The 16,471-nt window shown below is 36.8% G+C and overlaps 1 protein-coding gene and 1 non-coding gene across 2 annotated transcripts in view; both read left to right on the forward strand.

Annotated features, from left to right (window-relative positions):
* Crppa (CDP-L-ribitol pyrophosphorylase A) overlaps positions 1 to 5,664 on the forward strand; it is a 308,706-nt gene extending 303,042 nt beyond the window's left edge. Inside the window, exon 10 of the mRNA XM_052738351.1 lies at positions 5,533 to 5,664. Within this exon, the coding sequence (XP_052594311.1) occupies positions 5,533 to 5,649 (117 nt within the window). The 3' untranslated portion in view covers positions 5,650 to 5,664. The remainder of the gene's footprint in view (positions 1 to 5,532) is intronic.
* Positions 5,665 to 9,372: 3,708 nt separating this feature from the next.
* Positions 9,373 to 9,479, forward strand: LOC128111399 (U6 spliceosomal RNA). Its single transcript, XR_008218638.1, has one exon. It is a non-coding gene; the product is annotated as a U6 spliceosomal RNA (small nuclear RNA).
* The last annotated feature ends 6,992 nt before the right edge of the window (positions 9,480 to 16,471 follow it).

Genomic DNA, 16,471 nt, shown 5'->3' on the forward strand with positions numbered 1-16,471 from the left:
TATTGGCCTGTAGGATTGTGTGGTATACCTGTAATATGCTTTATATTGTAATAAGCAAAAAACTGTTTCATTTTACCAGAGACATATGCTGGAGCATTGTCAGTTTTAATTTGTGCAGGTATACCCATGATGGCCATAACTTCTAGCAACTGTGTGATTACAGAATCAGCCTTTTCAGAACTCAGGGCAGTTGCCCATTGAAATCCTGAATAGATATCAATGATATGGTATACATACTTCAATTTTCCAAATTCTGCAAAGTGAAACACATCCATCTGCTAGATTTCATTCCTCTGAGTACCGTTTGGGTTACATCCTGCTGGTAGTGGAGTTTGGTTATAAAAAGAACAAGTAGGACATTTCCTTATAATTTTCTTGGCTTGCTGCCAGATTATGGAAGAATCCCTTTTTAAACTGTTACTATTAACATGATGTTTTTCATAAAACTCTGAGGCCACCAGCACATTTCCTATCAATAATTTATCAATCTCATCATTACCTTGTCTAGAGGGCCTGGCAGACCCATATAGGATTGGATGTGAGTTATATATAAGGGATGATTCCTATTCATGGTTATATCTTATAACTTAATAAGTAATAAAGTTAAGTCTGACTCATCAGGGATAAATTCTACAGTCTCAATATGTAAGACCACTCTTTTAGTATACTGAGAGTCAGTAACTATGTTGACAGGTTCCAAAAAAAATCAATTAATACCATAAAAATAGCATATAATTCCAATTTTTGAACTGAATTATAAGGACTTTGAACCACTTCACTTAAATTTTCTGATTTGTAACCTGCCTTTTTTTTATTTGTTTGCATCTGTATAAAATGTAGGGTCTCCAGATATTGGTGTGTCCCATACAGTGTGAGGCAGGATCTAATTAGCTCTCTTTATAAGTTTAATTTTATTGCTTTTGGAATATTTGTTGTTAATCTTTCCCAAAAAATTACTGCAAGCTCTTTACCAAGGTTCAGCTTTTGCCTATAATTTGTCAATTTCATCATTAGTTAAAAGTACTACAATTTCTGCTTGGTCTATTCCTGCTAATTGATGAAGTCTCAATTTTCTTTTTAAAGTCAACTCAGAGGTCTTTTCCACATAAGTTTTTAATTTTTACTCTGTTTATTTGGTAGAAATATCCATTCCAATATAATATCTCCCCTCTGCATTAAAATTCCTGTAAGAGAATGCTTAGAGGGTAAAATAACCAAAATGCAACCAAGCTTTAGATCCACACAATCCATATGCATCTTGTATTTTTTTCCACCAAAACCAGTTCTCTTTAAGCTTCAACTGATAATTCTCTCAGACTATTTAAGTCCTTGTCACTCTCTAAGGTTTTCACTAAATTCAGTTCATTATTTTTTACCCCAACAGCACTCTGTAGATAGGAAATGTTTCCAAAAATTTTCTGTTCTCTCTGCTATAGCTGTTTTATCACTCCAAGCAGTATGGTATTTTACAATAGGCATTTGGTTATTTAATTGCTCTAGGAAGGGGTTTCTTCTATGATGACAGGAAAGGACTGAACTGAATTTGCCATGGGGGCCTGTGAGAGGCCCCTCAGGGAGTTTCCTAACAGCAAAGGCAAAAGATTACCTTGTCTATCCCTTGTTGATATACATTCATTAGTCCAATGTTTGCCTTTACAGCACCTTCTGCATAATCCAGAAGGGAAGGGTATTATGTTGCCATTGTTCCTTAAAAAAACATTGTTTCTAGGAATGCCTGGTTTACAGTCTCATTTTAGGTGACTTTTTTTTTAACCACAATTAAAGCATCTGACATCATCATTTTTCTTAAAACCTCTTAAAATCTCCTCTCCTAACAAAGTATCATCATGGTCATGAGATTCAATATTAATTGTATCTCTGATCCATTCCTCTAAGGGTGCGAATTGTGCCTTTAATGGCCTAATTACCCTTTTGCATGCTGCATTGGCATTTTCAAAAACCAGAGATTCAATTATTATCTGTCTAGCTTCTGAATTTGGCATCATTCTATTTACTGCCAAAGACAGTCTTTGTAAGAAATTTGTGAAGGTTTCTTTTGAGCCTCATATAACTTTTGTAAATGATTCAGTTTTCTTTTCTACTTCTTCAATTCTGTCCCAAGCCCTCTGTTCTAATGACAGATGCCATTTGGCATAAAATTAGGATGTGGTCATTATATAAAGATTGTCTTTGTATGTAAGCATAATTGCCTTCTCCAAGAAGTTGATCTTGGGAAATTTTCATACCTGTAGCCCTACATCATTGTTCTATAGTCTTTGCCTCCTCTTTCCACCAGGTTCTCCATTGTAACTGCAGACCATCCTCTAGGACAGCTGTAACCAAATCTTTCCAATCATGAGGGATAATTCCATTACAAGTTGACTGCAAGTTTAACATTGGCCTTACAAATGGAGAACACATACCATATGAGACCTTAGCTTCTTAAAATCTCCTCAAATCTAACATTTCCACTGGAGTCCAGTTAGCTTGTACACACTCTTGAGCATTTGGCAGTTCCTGTAAGGTTACTGAATAGATTAAGGTTGAGTGTTTGAAAGCAGGCTGTTTCTCTGTAACTATATAATTCAATGCTGAGATAGTCTCACCTTTAAATTCTTCTGTCTGGGTCTGAATTTCTCTATGATTTGTTTTAACAAGTTTTTCTAAGTCTTTTATCTTGGCACTCAAGTTAACCATCCTTTTTAATGTGAAAATAGAAATAACCAAACAAATAATATTCAAAATTGACATTATATAAATCTCATCAACATTAATTATCCTCTTATTCAATTGTTCCATTTTCAGACTGCCTTATGTGTTATCAAACAGAGACCAAATTTCTTCCATTGTAAAAATGTTTCTCATTTTTTTAATGAGGGAAAAATTTATCTTTTAACTAATTTCTCGCTTTATGATATCTTAATTGACTCACCAAGTCTGCTGACTATGTAGAACAGTAGAAGCCTGAAGGAGTTTCAAGGCAGCTTACCTAGTGTGGTGGTAATCATAAATGGAGATCCAGAGAGAGTTCACCACCCACCAGGAGAGAAGAAGCCAAAGAAACTCCAGCCCATGTGGGGTGGAGACTCTGGCTGCATGCATGCCTGAACCCAGACAAGTAGCTTTTTGTGAATTTGTGCCACAAATGTTGGGTCACCAAATGTAAGACAAATTGCTAAATGGTCTTATTAATAAAAAACAAAACCCAGAGCCAGATATTGGGGTAAAACCTGAGAGATTAGAGAAGCAGAAAGAAGCCAGCAATGTTCTTACCACCTGGAAATCCTCAGCCAAAGAGAGCAACTTACTTTCTGTATTCCCACACCTATATCCTTTCTGTGCCTGCCATCTCATTTCCTCTCTCTGCCAACTTCATCACTTCCTAAGTATCTGTACAGACCTCCAGATCTATTGTTAGTGTTGGGATAAAAGGCGTGTGCCACCATGCCTGGCTCTGTTCCCAGTGTGACCTTGAACTCACAGACATCTGGATGAATCTCTGCCTCTTGAATGCTAGGATCAAAGGCATGTGCTACCACTGCCTGATCTCTATAGTGGCTGGCTTTTTCCTCTGATCCCCAGGCAAGCTTTGTTTGTTAGAGCACAATATCACCACAGATTCCCCCTTTCCATTTCTCTCTTTCAATACTCTTCCTCTCCCCCTCCCCAACCTGATCCCTCAGGTTCCCATCCCCACCCACCCCCAATTCACTCATCCACTCTTCTACTTCCCCTTCCCAGGAAGATCTGAGTGTCCCACTTTGAACACTCCTTGTTACTTAGCCTTTCTGGGTCTGTGGATTGTAGACTAGTTATTCTTTACTTTACAGCTAATATCCACTTATAAGTAAGTACATACCATGTTTGTCTTTCTGGGTCTGGGTTACCTCACTCAGGATGATATTTTCTTTTTTCTTTCCTTTTTTTAAAAAATTGACTATGTGAGTTATTTATTTTATTTTACTTTTCTTTATTAAGAAATTTTCTACTCACTCCTCATGCTATCCACAGAACCTCTTCCTTCCTCCTCTACCTCCCAGCCCTCTTTCTGAGCCACCCTGCATCCCCACATCCCCCAAATCGAGGTCTCCCATGGGGAGTCAGCAGAGCCCAGCTCACTGAGCCTAGGCAGGTCCAAGCCCCTTCCCACTGCACCAAGGCTGTGCAAGGTGTCACACCACAGGCACTGGATTCCAAGAAACCTGCCCATGCACCAGGGACAGATCCTGATCCTCTGCCTGGGTGCCCCCTAAACAGTTCGAGTCAAACAACCATCTTCCATGTCCAGAGTGCCTAGTCCAGTCCCATGGGGGCTCCACAGCCACCAGTCCACAGTTCATGGGTTTCCACTAGTGTGGTCCGTCATCTCTGCACATCCTCCCATCATGATCTCGATGTCCCTCGCCTGCAGTATCTCTCCTCTCTCTCATCAGTTGGATTCCCGGAACTCAGCCTAGTGCCTGGCCGTGGATCTCTGTATCTGCCTCCATCTGTCACTGGACAAAGGCTCTATGATGACAGCTAGGTTATTTGCTAGGCTGGTCACCAGAGTAGACCAGTCCAGGCATCCCCTGGACCACTGCCAGCAGACCAAGGTGGGGTCAACCTTGTGGATTCCTGAGAGCCTCCCCAGCACCCTGCCTCTTCCTATTTCCATAATGTCCTCATCTATCATGGTATCTTCCTCCCTGCCCTCCCACTCTGTCCCTGTTCCAGCTTGACCCTCCCATTTCCCTATGTTCTCATCAGGATGATATTTTCTAGTTCCATCCATTTGCCTGCAAATTTCCTGATGTCATTTTTTTTAACAGCTGAGTAATACTCCATTGTGTAAATATACCACATTTTCTTTATCCATTTTTCAGTTGAGGGACATCTAGGTTTTTCCATCTTCTGGGCGATAGAATGTTTAATGGGGAAACAGAATCTTGGGAGTTGGGCAGTCAAGCTGGCCGGTGGGTCTCTTACCTGCTCCTCAGACTGTTTTAGTCTCTGTATAGTATTTTAATTAAAACATTATGAAACTTATTTAGAAGAGGAAGGACTGAAGTTATTTTCAAAGTTTAATTTGAAAATAAACAATAAAATTTGATTAATTTATAGCTAAGATAATTTGAACTCAGTGGACCAGTAGTGACTGCATACACAGTATTCAGTATTATATAGTTTATGTTCTTATACTGATTAGTTTCCAAACTGAAAAACATGTCCACATTTTTAAAAATGAAAAGTAAAAGAAAATGTAATCTTTATTCTACTATGTTCTTTTCAAAAAATTATAATAGGTAACAATATTAGTTAGTGACTAAATTGTTGAGAGTTAGAAATCTAACATCTTTTTCATTTATACTTAGTACATATATAATTTTTAAATCGACACACTCATAACAGAAGAAAATATTTTCAAAATATGGCTGTACAATGGTTTATATTTTAGAAAGACTAGATTGTAATTCTAGATCTATTACTTCAAAGATACTGTAATATTGAACAATCATAAATCTTGCTTCAATTATTCCTTCTCATTTTTAGGTTTCATTTTGCAGTTTCAATGGCTTCCAAGGATGTAAAGCTATACCTGAGCACAGTGGAAATGACTATTTTTGTCCCTCAAGATCTGTGGTAAGTTATATTTCTGTTCAGAAATAATCTTCACTTCCATTGGAGGAACATGTGTTTCTCTTTTACTCTGAGAGTCATGTGACCTGTTTGGCCAACAAAATGAGTCTGCAGTGACAGTGTTCACCCTCTGTGAAGGAGCTGAGGAGACAACTTATTTGGAAACATGCTCACTGTTTAAGCATAAGCACCAGAGTTCATCCCCAGTGGCTACATGGCAGGCATGGACAGCAGTGTACCCAACTACTGGGAGAAAACAGGCAGGCTTGGCTCCTCATTGCTGACCAGAGAATCTAGCCAAGTTGTCAGCTCCAAGTTCAGTGAGAAGATATTCTGTCTCATAAATATGTTGGGGTGAGATTTGGCAAAACTCCTCATGTTGAACTATTGTCTACATATGTAAGAACATACACAAGTGTACATGAATACACACAGACACACACACAGGAGAGAGAGAGAGAGAGAGAGAGAGAGAGAGAGAGAGAGAGAGAGAGAGAGGCAGGCAGGCAGACAGACAGAGATGCTATTACTTGGATTCCCTGCTTCTGTAACTGTTGAAACACATCGAGGCCCACCTCTAGCTTTCTCCCTACAGAAAGATGATGGAGCCAGCTGACGCCTAGCTCACCCCACATTGATCAAAAGTCTAGCAGATGTCAATAGCTCTGTTCCTTTGACATTCAACAGATATTTAGCTAAATAAATGCTCATTGATTTTGCTAATATTGAGTTTGGGGTCTTCTATTACAAAGCAATTAGTGACCAAAATGAAAAAAAAAACTATCTGCAGCAATGGATGATATATTTTGTCTTTGCAAGTCTGGAATTTTCTGAAAGACATACTTTTGTTACCATAGAATTGTCATGAGATAAATTTTAGTCAGAGCAATGATCCCAAACTGCTGGGAAATTCTAAGGACAACTTGGTAGTCAGTAGTTTAAGGACAAAGGTAGACTTGAATATTTACTTTTTCAAAACAGTTTTCTTGGATATGAAATGATATTGATATTAATAAAAATAGCTAATGCTTATTGAATGATTACTATGCTTGAAGAACCAGTCTTAATGCTTTATATACATTTGATAATTCATGGTATAATTCTTCATAATAATTTTATATGCTAGGTAACAGCACTCATTGCCAATTACAAGATAAGGAGACCAAGGCACATATTAAGTTACTAATTCATAATCAACCAAAAAGTAAGTGGGAACAATGACAATGAAATTTGTTTATCTGGTCTCAGAGCATCTATTTCTAAGAAAAATGGTATGTAATATTATAAAATATACTTCTTAGTATTACTTAGAGCTCTCAAAGATATGACAATCAGGTTTTTAAATAACAAAATGTGTTATAGATAAAGAAGTAGGTCTAGAAAATAACTCAAGAATGATAAAGTAGACTGTTTTCCCTGATCATGACCAACTCTGAATCAAATATTCTCAATAACGTTGGTTCTCATGGGAAATTGGTGCAGTGAATGGGGAGCAGTATGGAGATCAGGGACAGGGTGGAACTAGGTTGTTCTTCCTTTCCTGTTGGAAACATTGGATCCTTTGATTTTCATAAATGTCTTCATAGCTCAAATACATTATGTAAAATTCTCCACTTAATGAGGATGCTGCCAAATAATCTAAACAGTTGTTAAAACAGCTGGGTCTATTTAGCAGCAATAATGGGGCCTGGATTTTCTAATGCAGTTATCTCTTCCCATTTAACCATAGTAATCCTTGCAGGGTTTCTGTGAAGTTGGTCTGGATCAACCTTGTGATATGACAATTGTGAATAGGCAGATACAGATACACTGTATGCTGGAAACTATACAAAGACAGGTTTTGGCAAATTGCATCACAAATATGAAGATCTTGTTCTTTACTTGGGGTTTTAAAAATATGATTTACATCTCTGTCCTGAATTTTATCTGGATACAGTCTTTTATTTTCAGTTTTGTAAAACTAGTTGAGTTTAGAGGCAGAAGCATCCAAAAAATCAATCTTAGTGATGGTTTGACCCAAATAGAAACATGACTGAAGACTCTATGTTGGACCAGTCTTTTGTTTCGACTAGTCAGTCATCTAGATAGTCATCACAGATGGTCATCACAGACAGTCATCTGGACAGTCATCACAGTCATCACAGTCATCACAGACAGTCATCTGGACAGTCATCACAGATGGTCATCACAGACAGTCATCTGGACAGTCATCACAGTCATCACAGACAGTCATCTGGACAGTCATCACAGACAGTCATCTGGACAGTCATCACAGTCATCACAGACGGTCATCACAGATGGTCATCACAGACAGTCATCTGGACAGTCATCACAGATGGTCATCACAGACAGTCATCTGGACAGTCATCACAGACAGTCATCTAGACAGTCATCACAGTCATCTAGACAGTCATCACAGGCAGTTATGACAGAGAGTCCTCTAGACAGTCATCACAGTCATCTAGACAGTTATCACAGACAGTCATGACAAAGTCATCACAGGCAATCATCACAGACAGTCATCTAGAGAGTCATGACAGACAGTCATCTAGACAGTCATCACAGACAGTAATCTAGACAGTTTTCACAGACCGGTTATTGGGATAAAGCTGTCATATATCTGATAGGTTGACTGAAAGAAGCTTCTTGAGCTTTGCCATTTGGATCTATCTGTTATGCTTATTTGTTCTACTCATACTAAATTAAGCTTTTGAAATTGGTTGGTGTATTGGTACAATCAGGCATCTCTTCACTTTTTTTTTTTTAAAATCAGTCTTTACATCAAAGTCCTTAAATTAGTTGCACTCAAGCTTTTCAGTCTAAGTGGATATCAAAACCCTTTTAGGTTTTTGTTACTAATCTGAGCTACTAACTTTCAATGGTTTGATTACCCGCCCCTCTCACCCCCATCCTGTGTGTGTTTTTAAGACCCTGTGAAGTTCAGGGTTCCCTTTTCTTTTCGTGTTTGAATAGAAATTCATTTTCTTTAACCAAACCTGAGTTTTAAAAAACTATTCTTGAACTGCCCATTGCAGGAATTTGGTTGTTGGCTTTATTGAATGGAGGTATGCATGACCCTATGTTAAAGGAATTCTATTCAAACACATTTCCGCCTGTTTGTTTTTTGGATCAGTTCCTGCTCACATGAGTCTGGAAAAGAGCCAAATTATGTGAGAAAATTAAAATTTGAGGATCCCAGTGGGAATATCCATAAATTCTGATATAAAATAGCAACTTAAGATAAATTGAATATGTTATGATGGCCAGAGAAAGTTATAGACTAGTGATTGTTGACTCTGGTTGGGAATCTTAATGAATATTAAAAGATTATGATTAATTATGCAGTTACACAGACCACCACTCATTCCTAAACCTATGTGTTTTGCTAAAAACATTTTTATTTTTATTTACTTTGAATTTCTGTTTCATATTAGACAAGGATTAATTTCTGAAGCTATAGTTTATATTCTTAGTCTATTAAATGTGTAATATGTAATTTTACATCATTATAAAAAATTAATTTTATATTATCATATTTTACATGATTATCTTTGTGTATCTACACATAGCAGTGAGATCAGTAAAGAACAATTGGAAGAATGTATATTTTCCTCTTTTTAGATTCCTATTTTTCTTCAGATTATCATTCTCAGTATATAAATTGAAAGACATGTTGGTAGAGACAAGCAATGTGACATTTTTCTATTCAGTTTATTCATTACTTTTGACTCAGTGCTAAAACTTAAATCTAAAATGCTCGCTTCGGCAGCATATATACTAAAATTGGAACGATACAGAGAAGATTAGCATGGCCCCTGCACAAGGATGACACACAAATTCGTGAAGCATTCCATATTTTTATCTTTCCTTCAGTTGTAGAGGAAACCCCTACTCATAGCAATTAAATAACCAAATGCCTATTGGAATAAATCATGCTTGTCGGGATGATGAAATAGAGAGAATAGAAAATTCAGGAGAAAACATAAACAAAATTTTTTGGCAAACTTCTATTAATGAACAAAGACGAAAATTAACAATAAAAATAAATGGTGTTTTGTTGTCTGGTCTGGTAGACACAGGTGCAGATGTTACCATAATTGCACCAGAATTTTGGCATCCAACTTGGCCTCTTCAGGAGGTAAACGTTCAACTGTTAGGAATTGGGACATTTTTGTAGCTAGAGTTTTCCTGCCTGGCCCACAGTCAGGACAAATCTCTCTCACCTGCCAGTCCCACAGCTGCTCAGACCCAACCAAGTAAACACAGAGACTTATATTGCTTACAAACTGTATGGCTGTGGCAGGCTTCTTACTAACGGTTCTTACAGCTTAAATTAAGCCATTTCTATAAATCTATACCTTGCCACGTGGCTCGTGGCTTACCAGCATCTTCACATGCTGTTTCTCATCATGGCGGCTGGCAGTGTCTCTCTGACTCAGCCTTCCACTTCCCAACTTTATTCTCCTCCTTGTCCCACCTATACTTCCTGCCTAGCCACTGGCCAATCAGTGATTTATTTACTGACCAATCAGCAACACACTTGACATACAGAACATCCCACAGCACATTATCTCAAGTGAAACAGAGTGCAAGATGGCTTGAATGTATAGGTCCAGAAGGACAGAGAGGAAAATTAAAACCATATGTGGCTAACATAGCTATAAACCTGTGGGGTCGAGACTTGTTGCAACAATGCAATACTCAGATTAACATCCCTCCAATCTCAGAAACAAATCATAAACTAGCACATGTTTCTGAGAGAAATATTAGAAGATATTATTCTAATGAGTGGTCACCAGCCATCTATATTAAACAACAACAGGGCACAACAACTGATGATCTTCCAAAGACACCAACAGCTCTACCTTTAAAATGGTTATCAGACAAGCCTGTATGGGTTCAGCGATGGCCTTTAACAACAGAGAAACTCCAGGCTTTAGAAGAGCTGGTAGAAGAACAGTTAAATGCTCAGCATATTGAAGAATCAATCAGCCCTTGGAATTCTCCTATATTTGTTATTAAAAAGAAATCTGGTAAATGGAGAATGGTAACAGACCTTAGAGCAATTAACAAAGTAATTCAGCCAATGGGCTCTCTACAATCTGGAATTCCTTTGCCTACTGTTACCAAAAAGATGGCCTCTCATAGTTATTGATTTAAAAGACTGTTTCTTTTCAATACCCTTACAAGAAAAGACAGAGAAAGATTTGTTTCACAGTGCCTACTTACAATAATTCTCAACTGGTTAAAAGATTTCAATGGTGGGTCCTCCCACAGGGAATGTTGAATAGCCCAACTCTGTGCCAATATTTTGTACAACAGCCATTGGAAGTGGTACATAAAAAATTTCCTAAATCTATAATTTATCATTATATGGATGATATTTTACTAGCTGACTCAAATGCAGATACTTTAGAAAGAATGTTTGAAGAAGTAAAGAAAATTTTGCCTTGCTGGGGATTACAAATTGCTCCTGAAAAGATACAAAGAGGAGATTCTATTAATTATTTAGGATATAAAATAGAGCTACAAAAAATTAGACCCCAAAAGATGTAAATTAGGAGAGATAGGCTACAGACTCTTAATGACTTTCAAAGATTATTTGGAGACATTTCTCATCTACAAACTGTTGTTGGGGTAAAAAATGATGAACTGCATAATTTGTTCAAAACCTTAGAAGGTGAGAAGGACTTAAATAGTCCAAGAGAATTATCACCTGAAGCTGAGAAAGAATTGGCCTTGGTAGAAAAGAAAGTACATAAAGGGCATGTGGATCATATTGATCAAAAGCTGGATTACATTTTGGTTATTTTACCTTCTAGGCATTTCCTACAGGAATATTAATGCAGAGGGAAGATATTATATTGGAATGGATATTTTTACCAAATAAATCAAATAAAAATTAAAAACTTATGTGGAAAAAACCTCTGACTTGATTTGGAAAGGAAAATTGAGACTTTGTCAATTAGCAGGAACAGACCTAACAGAAACTAAGGAGGACATTGAAAAATTATGGACAGAAAGTGAACCTCGGCAACGAGCTTGCACTAATTATTTGGGAGAAATTAACAGCAAATATCCCAAAAGCGATAGAATTGATCTTATAAAGTGAGCTGATTGGATCTTGCCTCGAATTGTATGGGAAATACCCATATCTGGAGTTCGTACCTTTTATACAGATGCCAACAAACAAGGAAAGGCAGGTTACAAATCCAAAAATTTAAGTAAAGTGGTTCAAAGTCCTTATAATTCAGTTCAAAAATCACAATTGTATGCTATTCTGTTGGTATTAATGGATTTTTCGAACCTCTCAACATAGTAACCGACTCTCAGTATGCTGAAAGAGTAGTATTACATATTGAGACTGCAGAATTTATCCCTCATGCTTCAGAATTAAATTCACTATTTATTCAATTACAAGATACAATCAGGAAAAGGAGTCATCCTTTATGTATAACTCACATCTGATCCCATACTGGTCTGCCAGGCCCTCTAGCACAAGGCAATGATGAGATTGATAAATTATTGATAGGAAATGTGCTGGAGGCCTCAGAATTTTATGAAAAACATCATGTCAATAGTAAAGGTTTAAAAAAGGATTTTTCTATAACCTGGCAACAAACCAAAGAAATAGTAAAGAAATGTCCTACTTGTTCCTTCTACAATCAAACACCATTACCAGCAGGATGTAACCCAAAGGGTGCTCAGAGGAATGACATCTAGCAGATGGATGTGTTTCACTTTGCAGAATTTGGAAAATGGAAATATGTACATCATACCATCGATACTTATTCAGGATTTCAATGGGCAACTGTTTTGAGTTCTGAAAAAGCTGATTCTGTAATCACTCATTTGCTAGAAGTTATGGCCCTCATGGGCATACCTGCACAAATCAAAACTGACAATGCTCCATCATATGTCTTTGTTAAAATGAAACAGTTTTTTGCTTATTACAATATAAAGCATATTACAGGTATACCACATAATCCTACAGGTCAAGCAGTTATAGAAAGATCAAACAGAACTGTAAAGGATATGTTAAATAAACAGAAAGGGGTAACAAAAACCCCCAGAAATAGACTGCATAATGCTCTATTAACTCTGGATTTTCTCAATGCCAATGAGAAAGGAACAACAGCTGCAGAGAGACATTGGATAATAGAAAAAAACTACAGAATTAAATCAGCCTATATACTTTAAGGATGTGCTGACCTCAGAATGGAAACCAGGGTATGTGTTACGTTGGGGACAAGGTTTTGCTTTTGTTTCTACAGGAGAAGATAAGCTGTGGGTACCGTCAAAATTGATAAAGGTTCGATTTGAACAAGAGAGACCTCTTAATTAAAGGAGGTGATAGTTCATCAATCAGCATGAACATCCAATTTAAACTAACTTATACCAGTAACACGTGCCTTTTCATTTAATCAGATAATAACTTGCCAAAAAGGAACATCCCCAAAATTAGTCTTGGGGAAAGGTTTTTGTTTTTGTCTTTTAGGAGAATGAAGGTTAAGGAATCTGAAGAACACTGGACAAATGAGACAACTGAAGAAAAGGGACAAATCATCTATCCCAGGAAACAGAGTGAAATGACGTGTGGGTATATCATCTAAAAAATTTTATAAGTCTTCCTAAATGTTTGTTTCTGCTCTTCTCTAAAGATTTAACACTATTGGTCTTCTAATAGTCCCAGTTCAATTAAAATTTAAAGCTGACTTTGGAGTTGGAGAATGGCTCTCTCCTTCTTTAAACTCAAGCATGTTGTTAAAAGGAAAACGCAAACTCCCTGTATCATGTCAGAAGAAAAGAGCCATCTTCTGCTATGGGACAGGAGAAAAACCAAATTAATTAAGAGACTATTCTAATCTCAACTCTTTGATTCTATTCTGATTCTTTAAACTTTTCTTAAAGTATGAATTTTATATCAAAATTTACAAGATTAATATATATATACATATATATGTATATATATATATACATTTTAAACTTTGTCAAGATATGAATGGTCATATAGAGTACTAACTAATTCTAGAAAAAAGGCTTCAATTAGCTGCATATATATGTCTTGTGTTTGAGTCTCTTATCAGTTTTTTGCAGGAAATCATGGCCAGGCCTAACATCAACTGAAGTTTCCAGGAAGAAGATGGGGCCCCACAACAACAACAATTCCACGTGGACAATAATAATGTCACTAAGCTGACAAACATCATCTACAGATCAGCTTTGAACTACAAGGTGCTCAGAGCAATTCTGAGATGACTAGCTGAGATGATCCGGTCTCAAAGACTACTTGAATAAGTACTTGAGATAAACCCTGAACTTTGGCATTATACACAGACTGGATAATGAAGGATATAGTTACCTTTCCTAGAATTTGACAATTAACCTAAAATTTTTCTTTTCAGGATAAAGATACCTTCGCCCATACACAGCAGGAAGCAATTTTAAGAATTTGATGCCCACATTCCCAAAGAGGTGGGGTGGGGAGGGTGGTTTTTTGGTCTTTTAATGGGTTTTGGATCTGGGATAATTTCATTGTTTGGGGGGTTGATTACAAGTTATTGTCAAGAGTTAGGAAATGGTCTAAGCAAAGGAGATTAGATTTAAGGTTCTGTTTTTAAAAAAAGAAAGAAAAAAAGACAATTACTAGTTTTAAATATTTTACATTGGATTGGATTGTTTTATATTATATACAAATTATATATATTGAAATTGATAATGTTAGAAAATGCTATATGTTTATTTCTAATTGTACTTATACTGTTCATTTAACAATGTAATGCAATTTTCTCATCCTTGAATGTTTTTATTACCAACTATTAGGATATAAAGAAATGAAAGTTAGTAGTTAAACATTATAATAGAACTTGTAGTCATATATGTATGTTTTCAAGATTGAGCAGATATATTTTAGATAGACAGGTCATCTTCAAATGCTTCAGAGATGTACAGAATATGGCATTTAAAATGTTTTAATAACTTAGAAAATTTCTCTTTTTGTTATGACTATGAGACATGTCGGCTCCTGGCAGTACCAATCTACTTCAGAGAGAATATGGGCATTGAAGAAACTGCATATGGAGTTAACTTTCATTGTGGCAAAAGTTAGCCACTGGACAACAAAGTATCCTCGAATCAACTGCTGACAACAGGACAAAATGGACAGATAGGACATGAAACAAAGGACTACTGATTCTTGCCAAAACAAGTGTGGTTATGGCTTTATCAAAAGGCATCTTCTGAGGCCAGGACAATACGGCACCATCCCTGAAGTAGCCTTCGCAATCCAGAAAAGGTACAGTGCCCTTTTCTTCAAAGGCAGCTGAACAGGCAGTGGGCCGATGGCTTCTGATGGGCAATGGAACAGCAGCTGAAACAGTTATTCTTGAAGAGTAACTAAGCTCATGCCTCTCAATAGTAGACTGGCATTTAATAGAGGGATGTGGAGAAGAATGGGATGCTGAGATGAAGCCACATATACACAGCCAAGAAGAATGGACAGCTGAATTAAAAAGCCATCAACAATTTCTAGAATTTAAAATCCTGAATCATGACATGATGTTAGTGGAATTCAGGTGTTTCTGGTACATGGACTGCTCTCACCCAATGTGAGGTTGAACTGTTGACCTTGTATACATCCTACTTCACAAATGAGTCTGCCAGATATGCTAAGCCTATAGGTTGAAGATGATGCCCCAACACTGCAGAGAAACCTCAGGTGACTGTCCAGGCAGCTGGCTGTTTCTGTCAACTCACAAATTTTTTGGAAGTTGCTTGCATGCACTTCCTGTTTTTACTTTTGTTAGGTAATATTATTTCCTTCTTGGGTCTTTGAGGGAGTTGAAGATTAGTTAGTTATAGTTGAAGACTAGTTAGGATAGAAAGTGAATTAGGTACATTTTGGACTTACCAAAATAGGATAGATAATGGAATTATTTTCTCTGAATTTGTCAAATACAAATGGACTAGACATTGTTTAGGTGTTTATTACTTGTATATATTGTATATAGTTAATGTACTTTTGTATATAGTTTTTCTTATGTTAGTTATAACCTTTTTCCTTTTTATTAAAATAGAAAAGGGGAAATATGGTGATATTTTATTTGTACTGAAGTGTAATTTTATTTGTATGTTAATAAATAAAGTTGCCTGGGGGTCAGAGCTAATAGCAAGCCATAGCAGAGCTGGGCGTTCGTGGCGCATGCCTTTAATCCCTGAACTTGGTAGGCAGAGCTAGGTAGATCTCTGTGTGGTCAAGGATACAGCCAGCATTGGAGACACATGCCTTTAATCTCAATACCAACCATAGAAGACCTGGAGGTCTGTACAAACAGGCAGTGATGAGGTGGTCATGTGGTTGGGTTTCCAACCAATGAGAAGGCAGAACAGAAAGTCTATATAAAGACAAACACACAGGAAGTAGCTCTCTCTTGGCTGAAGATGATCGCTGAAGCAGGAAGGGTAAGGCTCTTAGCTCTGACCTCTTGGGCTTTTATCTTTACATTGGCTCTGTGTTTCTTATTTAATAAGACAGTTACTTCTACATTCGATAAAGAAACACAATCCAGAAATTTTACCTTATAGTAATATATTTTCATTAATTTCTCTGCCTGTACAGAGTATAAGTTCAGAGAAGCAGAGAGCAAAAACCTTTAATTGTCACATGGACATGTGCTTAGAAGAGAACCAAAGTAAGTGGAATGTGAGTGTATGGTTGGCACACAGCACAAGAAAAACTAGAAACTAGGGGTGTTTACCACAGTGGAAAATGAAGTGAATTCTTTTAATGCATGCAATAAATAAATTCATGTTTAACTCTAATTATGCATATACAACTAGCAATATCATTGGC

This window comes from Peromyscus californicus, unplaced genomic scaffold (assembly GCF_007827085.1).
Source record: "Peromyscus californicus insignis strain IS unplaced genomic scaffold, ASM782708v3 Scaffold_15__1_contigs__length_86483966, whole genome shotgun sequence".
Lineage (NCBI taxonomy): Eukaryota > Metazoa > Chordata > Mammalia > Rodentia > Cricetidae > Peromyscus > Peromyscus californicus.